At 48.1% G+C, this 10,798-nt stretch overlaps 1 protein-coding gene across 1 annotated transcript in view; it reads left to right on the forward strand.

Annotated features, from left to right (window-relative positions):
- LOC129816963 (collagen alpha-2(VI) chain-like) overlaps window positions 1–10,798 on the forward strand; it is a 58,509-nt gene extending 47,711 nt beyond the window's left edge. The window contains exons 32-33 of the mRNA XM_055871954.1: window positions 9,359–9,397; window positions 9,558–10,798. Coding sequence (XP_055727929.1) covers window positions 9,359–9,397; window positions 9,558–10,162 — 644 coding nt within the window. The 3' untranslated portion in view covers window positions 10,163–10,798. The remainder of the gene's footprint in view (window positions 1–9,358; window positions 9,398–9,557) is intronic.

Consider the following 10,798-nt stretch of genomic DNA (forward strand, 5'->3'; position numbering starts at 1 on the left):
TGATGGGTGTCTCAGACAGGACATGATGGGTGTCTCAGACAGGACATGATGGGTGTCTCAGACAGGACATGATGGGTGTCTCAGACTGGTGTTACTAGACTAGAGCAGGACATGATGGGTGTCTGACTGGTGTTACTAGACTAGAGCAGGACATGATGGGTGTCTGACTGGTGTTACTAGACTAGAGCAGGACATGATGGGTGTCTCAGACTGGTGTTACTAGACTAGAGCAGGACATGATGGGTGTCTCTGACTGGTGTTACTAGACTAGAGCAGGACATGATGGGTGTCTCTGACTGGTGTTACTAGACTAGAGCAGGACATGATGGGTGTCTCTGACTGGTGTTACTAGACTAGAGCAGGACATGATGGGTGTCTCTGACTGGTGTTACTAGACTAGAGCAGGACATGATGGGTGTCTCAGACTGGTGTTACTAGACTAGAGCAGGACATGATGGGTGTCTCTGACTGGTGTTACTAGACTAGAGCAGGACATGATGGGTGTCTCTGACTGGTGTTACTAGACTAGAGCAGGACATGATGGGTGTCTCAGACAGGACATGATGGGTGTCTCTGACTGGTGTTACTAGACTAGAGCAGGACATGATGGGTGTCTCTGACTGGTGTTACTAGACTAGAGCAGGACATGATGGGTGTCTCAGACTGGTGTTACTAGACTAGAGCAGGACATGATGGGTGTCTCAGACTGGTGTTACTAGACTAGAGCAGGACATGATGGGTGTCTCAGACTGGTGTTACTAGACTAGAGCAGGACATGATGGGTGTCTCAGACAGGACATGATGGGTGTCTCTGACTGGTGTTACTAGACTAGAACAGGACATGATGGGTGTCTCAGACAGGACATGATGGGTCTCACACTGGTGTTACTAGACTAGAACAGGACATGATGGGTGTCTCAGACAGGACATGATGGGTGTCTCTGACTGGTGTTACTAGACTAGAACAGGACATGATGGGTGTCTCAGACAGGACATGATGGGTCTCAGACTGGTGTTACTAGACTAGAGCAGGACATGATGGGTCTCAGACTGGTGTTACTAGACTAGAGCAGGACATGATGGGTGTCTCTGACTGGTGTTACTAGACTAGAGCAGGACATGATGGGTGTCTCTGACTGGTGTTACTAGACTAGAGCAGGACATGATGGGTCTCAGACTGGTGTTACTAGACTAGAACAGGACATGATGGGTGTCTCTGACTGGTGTTACTAGACTAGAGCAGGACATGATGGGTGTCTCAGACAGGACATGATGGGTGTCTCTGACTGGTGTTACTAGACTAGAGCAGGACATGATAGGTCTCAGACTGGTGTTACTAGACTAGAGCAGGACATGATGGGTGTCTCTGACTGGTGTTACTAGACTAGAGCAGGACATGATGGGTGTCTCTGACTGGTGTTACTAGACTAGAACAGGACATGATGGGTGTCTCTGACTGGTGTTACTGGACTAGAACAGGACATGATGGGTGTCTCAGACAGGACATGATGGGTCACAGGCTGGTGTTACTAGACTAGAGCAGGACATGATGGGTCTCAGACTGGTGTTACTAGACTAGAGCAGGACATGATGGGTGTCTCTGACTGGTGTTACTAGACTAGAGCAGGACATGATGGGTCTCAGACTGGTGTTACTAGACTAGAGCAGGACATGATGGGTGTCTCAGACAGGACATGATGGGTGTCTCTGACTGGTGTTACTAGACTAGAACAGGACATGATGGGTGTCTCAGACAGGACATGATGGGTCTCAGACTGGTGTTACTAGACTAGAACAGGACATGATGGGTCTCAGACTGGTGTTACTAGACTAGAGCAGGACATGATGGGTGTCTCTGACTGGTGTTACTAGACTAGAACAGGACATGATGGGTGTCTCAGACAGGACATGATGGGTGTCTCTGACTGGTGTTACTAGACTAGAGCAGGACATGATGGGTGTCTGACTGGTGTTACTAGACTAGAACAGGACATGATGGGTGTCAGACTGGTGTTACTAGACTAGAACAGGACATGATGGGTGTCTCTGACTGGTGTTACTAGACTAGAGCAGGACATGATGGGTGTCTCAGACTGGTGTTACTAGACTAGAACAGGACATGATGGGTGTCTCAGACAGGACATGATGGGTGTCTCAGACTGGTGTTACTAGACTAGAACAGGACATGATGGGTGTCTCTGACTGGTGTTACTAGACTAGAGCAGGACATGATGGGTGTCTCTGACTGGTGTTACTAGACTAGAGCAGGACATGATGGGTGTCTCTGACTGGTGTTACTAGACTAGAGCAGGACATGATGGGTCTCTGACTGGTGTTACTAGACTAGAGCAGGACATGATGGGTGTCTCTGACTGGTGTTACTAGACTAGAACAGGACATGATGGGTGTCTCAGACTGGTGTTACTAGACTAGAGCAGGACATGATGGGTGTCTCTGACTGGTGTTACTAGACTAGAGCAGGACATGATGGGTGTCTCTGACTGGTGTTACTAGACTAGAGCAGGACATGATGGGTGTCTCTGACTGGTGTTACTAGACTAGAGCAGGACATGATGGATGTCTCTGACTGGTGTTACTAGACTAGAACAGGACATGATGGGTGTCTCTGACTGGTGTTACTAGACTAGAACAGGACATGATGGGTGTCTCTGACTGGTGTTACTAGACTAGAGCAGGACATGATGGGTGTCTCTGACTGGTGTTACTAGACTAGAACAGGACATGATGGGTGTCTCTGACTGGTGTTACTAGACTAGAGCAGGACATGATGGATGTCTCTGACTGGTGTTACTAGACTAGAACAGGACATGATGGGTGTCTCAGACAGGACATGATGGGTGTCTCTGACTGGTGTTACTAGACTAGAACAGGACATGATGGGTGTCTCTGACTGGTGTTACTAGACTAGAGCAGGACATGATGGGTGTCTCTGACTGGTGTTACTAGACTAGAGCAGGACATGATGGGTGTCTCTGACTGGTGTTACTAGACTAGAGCAGGACATGATGGATGTCTCTGACTGGTGTTACTAGACTAGAACAGGACATGATGGGTGTCTCTGACTGGTGTTACTAGACTAGAGCAGGACATGATGTATGTCTCTGACTGGTGTTACTAGACTAGAACAGGACATGATGGGTGTCTCAGACAGGACATGATGGGTGTCTCTGACTGGTGTTACTAGACTAGAGCAGGACATGATGGGTGTCTCTGACTGGTGTTACTAGACTAGAGCAGGACATGATGGGTGTCTCTGACTGGTGTTACTAGACTAGAGCAGGACATGATGGGTGTCTCTGACTGGTGTTACTAGACTAGAGCAGGACATGATGGGTGTCTCTGACTGGTGTTACTAGACTAGAACAGGACATGATGGGTGTCTCTGACTGGTGTTACTAGACTAGAGCAGGACATGATGGGTCTCAGACTGGTGTTACTAGACTAGAACAGGACATGATGGGTTTCTGACTGGTGTTACTAGACTAGAGCAGGACATGATGGGTGTCTCAGACTGGTGTTACTAGACTAGAGCAGGACATGATGGGTGTCTCAGACAGGACATGATGGGTGTCTCAGACAGGACATGATGGGTGTCTCAGACTGGTGTTACTAGACTAGAGCAGGACATGATGGGTGTCTCTGACTGGTGTTACTAGACTAGAACAGGACATGATGGGTGTCTCTGACTGGTGTTACTAGACTAGAGCAGGACATGATGGGTGTCTCTGACTGGTGTTACTAGACTAGAGCAGGACATGATGGGTGTCTCAGACAGGACATGATGGGTGTCTCAGACAGGACATGATGGGTGTCTCAGACAGGACATGATGGGTGTCTCAGACTGGTGTTACTAGACTAGAGCAGGACATGATGGGTGTCTCAGACTGGTGTTACTAGACTAGAGCAGGACATGATGGGTGTCTCTGACTGGTGTTACTAGACTAGAGCAGGACATGATGGGTGTCTCCGACAGGACATGATGGGTGTCTCAGACTGGTGTTACTAGACTAGAGCAGGACATGATGGGTGTCTCAGACAGGACATGATGGATGTCTCAGACAGGACATGATGGGTGTCTCAGACAGGACATGATGGGTGTCTCAGACAGGACATGATGGGTGTCTCAGACAGGACATGATGGGTGTCTCAGACAGGACATGATGGGTGTCTCAGACAGGACATGATGGGTGTCTCAGACAGGACATGATGGATGTCTCTGACTGGTGTTACTAGACTAGAACAGGACATGATGGGTGTCTCTGACTGGTGTTACTAGACTAGAGCAGGACATGATGGGTGTCTCAGACTGGTGTTACCAGACTAGAGCAGGACATGATGGGTGTCTCTGACTGGTGTTACTAGACTAGAGCAGGACATGATGGGTGTCTCTGACTGGTGTTACTAGACTAGAGCAGGACATGATGGGTGTCTCAGACAGGACATGATGGGTGTCTCTGACTGGTGTTACTAGACTAGAGCAGGACATGATGGGTGTCTCTGACTGGTGTTACTAGACTAGAGCAGGACATGATGGGTGTCTCAGACTGGTGTTACTAGACTAGAGCAGGACATGATGGGTGTCTCAGACTGGTGTTACTAGACTAGAGCAGGACATGATGGGTGTCTCAGACAGGACATGATGGGTGTCTCTGACTGGTGTTACTAGACTAGAACAGGACATGATGGGTGTCTCAGACAGGACATGATGGGTCTCACACTGGTGTTACTAGACTAGAACAGGACATGATGGGTGTCTCAGACAGGACATGATGGGTGTCTCTGACTGGTGTTACTAGACTAGAACAGGACATGATGGGTGTCTCAGACAGGACATGATGGGTGTCTCTGACTGGTGTTACTAGACTAGAGCAGGACATGATGGGTGTCTCTGACTGGTGTTACTAGACTAGAGCAGGACATGATGGGTCTCAGACTGGTGTTACTAGACTAGAACAGGACATGATGGGTGTCTCTGACTGGTGTTACTAGACTAGAGCAGGACATGATGGGTGTCTCAGACAGGACATGATGGGTGTCTCTGACTGGTGTTACTAGACTAGAGCAGGACATGATGGGTCTCAGACTGGTGTTACTAGACTAGAGCAGGACATGATGGGTGTCTCTGACTGGTGTTACTAGACTAGAGCAGGACATGATGGGTGTCTCTGACTGGTGTTACTAGACTAGAGCAGGACATGATGGGTCTCAGACTGGTGTTACTAGACTAGAACAGGACATGATGGGTGTCTCTGACTGGTGTTACTAGACTAGAGCAGGACATGATGGGTGTCTCAGACAGGACATGATGGGTGTCTCTGACTGGTGTTACTAGACTAGAGCAGGACATGATAGGTCTCAGACTGGTGTTACTAGACTAGAGCAGGACATGATGGGTGTCTCTGACTGGTGTTACTAGACTAGAGCAGGACATGATGGGTGTCTCTGACTGGTGTTACTAGACTAGAACAGGACATGATGGGTGTCTCTGACTGGTGTTACTGGACTAGAACAGGACATGATGGGTGTCTCAGACAGGACATGATGGGTCACAGGCTGGTGTTACTAGACTAGAGCAGGACATGATGGGTCTCAGACTGGTGTTACTAGACTAGAGCAGGACATGATGGGTGTCTCTGACTGGTGTTACTAGACTAGAGCAGGACATGATGGGTCTCAGACTGGTGTTACTAGACTAGAGCAGGACATGATGGGTGTCTCAGACAGGACATGATGGGTGTCTCTGACTGGTGTTACTAGACTAGAACAGGACATGATGGGTGTCTCAGACAGGACATGATGGGTCTCAGACTGGTGTTACTAGACTAGAACAGGACATGATGGGTCTCAGACTGGTGTTACTAGACTAGAGCAGGACATGATGGGTGTCTCTGACTGGTGTTACTAGACTAGAACAGGACATGATGGGTGTCTCAGACAGGACATGATGGGTGTCTCTGACTGGTGTTACTAGACTAGAGCAGGACATGATGGGTGTCTGACTGGTGTTACTAGACTAGAACAGGACATGATGGGTGTCAGACTGGTGTTACTAGACTAGAACAGGACATGATGGGTGTCTCTGACTGGTGTTACTAGACTAGAGCAGGACATGATGGGTGTCTCAGACTGGTGTTACTAGACTAGAACAGGACATGATGGGTGTCTCAGACAGGACATGATGGGTGTCTCAGACTGGTGTTACTAGACTAGAACAGGACATGATGGGTGTCTCTGACTGGTGTTACTAGACTAGAGCAGGACATGATGGGTGTCTCTGACTGGTGTTACTAGACTAGAGCAGGACATGATGGGTGTCTCTGACTGGTGTTACTAGACTAGAGCAGGACATGATGGGTCTCTGACTGGTGTTACTAGACTAGAGCAGGACATGATGGGTGTCTCTGACTGGTGTTACTAGACTAGAACAGGACATGATGGGTGTCTCAGACTGGTGTTACTAGACTAGAGCAGGACATGATGGGTGTCTCTGACTGGTGTTACTAGACTAGAGCAGGACATGATGGGTGTCTCTGACTGGTGTTACTAGACTAGAGCAGGACATGATGGGTGTCTCTGACTGGTGTTACTAGACTAGAGCAGGACATGATGGATGTCTCTGACTGGTGTTACTAGACTAGAACAGGACATGATGGGTGTCTCTGACTGGTGTTACTAGACTAGAACAGGACATGATGGGTGTCTCTGACTGGTGTTACTAGACTAGAGCAGGACATGATGGGTGTCTCTGACTGGTGTTACTAGACTAGAACAGGACATGATGGGTGTCTCTGACTGGTGTTACTAGACTAGAGCAGGACATGATGGATGTCTCTGACTGGTGTTACTAGACTAGAACAGGACATGATGGGTGTCTCAGACAGGACATGATGGGTGTCTCTGACTGGTGTTACTAGACTAGAACAGGACATGATGGGTGTCTCTGACTGGTGTTACTAGACTAGAGCAGGACATGATGGGTGTCTCTGACTGGTGTTACTAGACTAGAGCAGGACATGATGGGTGTCTCTGACTGGTGTTACTAGACTAGAGCAGGACATGATGGATGTCTCTGACTGGTGTTACTAGACTAGAACAGGACATGATGGGTGTCTCTGACTGGTGTTACTAGACTAGAGCAGGACATGATGGATGTCTCTGACTGGTGTTACTAGACTAGAACAGGACATGATGGGTGTCTCAGACAGGACATGATGGGTGTCTCTGACTGGTGTTACTAGACTAGAGCAGGACATGATGGGTGTCTCTGACTGGTGTTACTAGACTAGAGCAGGACATGATGGGTGTCTCTGACTGGTGTTACTAGACTAGAGCAGGACATGATGGGTGTCTCTGACTGGTGTTACTAGACTAGAGCAGGACATGATGGGTGTCTCTGACTGGTGTTACTAGACTAGAACAGGACATGATGGGTGTCTCTGACTGGTGTTACTAGACTAGAGCAGGACATGATGGGTCTCAGACTGGTGTTACTAGACTAGAACAGGACATGATGGGTTTCTGACTGGTGTTACTAGACTAGAGCAGGACATGATGGGTGTCTCAGACTGGTGTTACTAGACTAGAGCAGGACATGATGGGTGTCTCAGACAGGACATGATGGGTGTCTCAGACAGGACATGATGGGTGTCTCAGACTGGTGTTACTAGACTAGAGCAGGACATGATGGGTGTCTCTGACTGGTGTTACTAGACTAGAACAGGACATGATGGGTGTCTCTGACTGGTGTTACTAGACTAGAGCAGGACATGATGGGTGTCTCTGACTGGTGTTACTAGACTAGAGCAGGACATGATGGGTGTCTCAGACAGGACATGATGGGTGTCTCAGACAGGACATGATGGGTGTCTCAGACAGGACATGATGGGTGTCTCAGACTGGTGTTACTAGACTAGAGCAGGACATGATGGGTGTCTCTGACTGGTGTTACTAGACTAGAGCAGGACATGATGGGTGTCTCAGACTGGTGTTACTAGACTAGAGCAGGACATGATGGGTGTCTCTGACTGGTGTTACTAGACTAGAGCAGGACATGATGGGTGTCTCAGACTGGTGTTACTAGACTAGAACAGGACATGATGGGTGTCTCAGACTGGTGTTACTAGACTAGAACAGGACATGATGGGTGTCTCAGACTGGTGTTACTAGACTAGAGCAGGACATGATGGGTGTCTCTGACTGGTGTTACTAGACTAGAGCAGGACATGATGGGTGTCTGACTGGTGTTACTAGACTAGAGCAGGACATGATGGGTGTCTCAGACAGGACATGATGGGTGTCTCAGACTGGTGTTACTAGACTAGAGCAGGACATGATGGGTGTCTCAGACTGGTGTTACTAGACTAGAGCAGGACATGATGGGTGTCTCAGACAGGACATGATGGGTGTCTCAGACAGGACATGATGGGTGTCTCAGACAGGACATGATGGGTGTCTCAGACAGGTGTTACTAGACTAGAGCAGGACATGATGGATGTCTCAGACTGGTGTTACTAGACTAGAGCAGGACATGATGGGTGTCTCTGACTGGTGTTACTAGACTAGAGCAGGACATGATGGGTGTCTCAGACTGGTGTTACTAGACTAGAGCAGGACATGATGGGTGTCTCTGACTGGTGTTACTAGACTAGAGCAGGACATGATGGGTGTCTCAGACTGGTGTTACTAGACTAGAACAGGACATGATGGGTGTCTCAGACTGGTGTTACTAGACTAGAGCAGGACATGATGGGTGTCTCTGACTGGTGTTACTAGACTAGAGCAGGACATGATGGGTGTCTGACTGGTGTTACTAGACTAGAGCAGGACATGATGGGTGTCTCAGACAGGACATGATGGGTGTCTCAGACAGGACATGATGGGTGTCTCAGACAAGACATGATGGGTGTCTCTGACTGGTGTTACTAGACTAGAGCAGGACATGATGGGTGTCTCAGACTGGTGTTACTAGACTAGAGCAGGACATGATGGGTGTCTCTGACTGGTGTTACTAGACTAGAGCAGGACATGATGGGTGTCTCAGACTGGTGTTACTAGACTAGAACAGGACATGATGGGTGTCTCAGACTGGTGTTACTAGACTAGAGCAGGACATGATGGGTGTCTCTGACTGGTGTTACTAGACTAGAGCAGGACATGATGGGTGTCTCTGACTGGTGTTACTAGACTAGAACAGGACATGATGGGTGTCTCAGACAGGACATGATGGGTGTCTCAGACAGGACATGATGGGTGTCTCAGACAGGCCGTCTCAGACTCAGAGCTTGTAATGCCACCAATAATTGTGGGTAGAACCTGATCTTTTTCATTTCTCTTCTAGAGCCCATCACTGTTTGCCCTGACTTGCCCTGCGTAACAGGTAAGCTTTTACTTGCTACTGTATACTCTACTGTCATTGCACAAGATTAGTCCTTCATCCGAGTTATACTGTCTGACAATATACAAATCGGTCAATTTGTACTACATTATACAGTTATGATAAGGTTTCAAACCAAAATATATGACTTTGCCTTCATCAGAACCAGAGGTGGCACAGTGTATTGACAGACCTGTCGATCTGGTGTTCCTTCTGGACGGTTCTGAGCGTCTCGGTCATGAGAACTTCAACCAAGTCCGTGACTTCGTCCAGCACCTGGCGAACCACCTGACGCTGGCGCACAGCAAGAACGACGGCCAGGGCGCCCGGATGGCGTTGCTGCAGTACGGAGGAGAAAATGAGCATCACCTGGCCTTCCACATGACCCACGACCTTCCGTCCATCCTAGAGGGTCTGGCCAGCATGGACTATCATGACATGTCTTCTTCTACGGTGGGCGCGGCCATCTCACACACCGTAGACCACGTCCTGACGCGGCTCAACGCCCGCCAGACCAGACGCCACGCCGAGCTCAACTTCGTCTTCATCACTGACGGCGTCACCGGGAGGAAGGGGCTGGAGGAAGGGGTCGACGCCATGCGAAACAACCAGGCAGTCTCCACGGTGATCGCCATGGGGACCGACGTGGAACAGGAAGTGTTGGAGAAGCTGGCCTTAAAGGACCAGTACGCCATCTTTAAAGGAACAGACTTCTCTGAGCTCAACAAGCACAGCTTCCTAGATCGGTTCCTTCAGTGGGTCTGTTAGAGGGGAAATCTTGATTTGGACTGTCACGTTTATGGATTTCACCGTTTTAAAAGGATTGAGGTCAAGTTAATGTTGATAATTAATGGATTAGGGTTAGTTTGAGGGTCAGGGTGTAAAGGTTGTTTAAGGGTTAGTTTGAGGGTGTAAAGGTTGTTTAAGGGTTAGTATAATGGTGTAAAGGTTGTTTAAGGGTTAGTGTAATGGTGTAAAGGTTGTTTAAGGATTAGTGTAAGGGTGTAAAGGTTGTTTAAGGGTTAGTATAAGGGTGTAAAGGTTGTTTAAGGGTTAGTATAAGGGTGTAAAGGTTGTTTAAGGGTTAGTATAAGGGTGTAAAGGTTGTTTAAGGGTTAGTATAAGGGTGTAAAGGTTGTTTAAGGGTTAGTATAATGGTGTAAAGGTTGTTTAAGGATTAGTATAAGGGTGTACATGTCCCTCATTGAGATCATCCATGTCTGCATTGATTTACCATCAAGTGAAAGCTCAAGCATAAGCAATAGTCAATACAAGATCAGTCACAGGGCTGTTTGTTTGTGTTTCAATGGATTTTGCAGAATATTGTATTAATTACAAACTGGATATGTTTTATAAGAATTCATTAAATAATTGTAAGTACTGTTCAGCAAACATCCCCATTTA

This window comes from Salvelinus fontinalis, chromosome 19 (assembly GCF_029448725.1).
Source record: "Salvelinus fontinalis isolate EN_2023a chromosome 19, ASM2944872v1, whole genome shotgun sequence".
Taxonomy (NCBI): Eukaryota; Metazoa; Chordata; class Actinopteri; order Salmoniformes; family Salmonidae; genus Salvelinus; species Salvelinus fontinalis.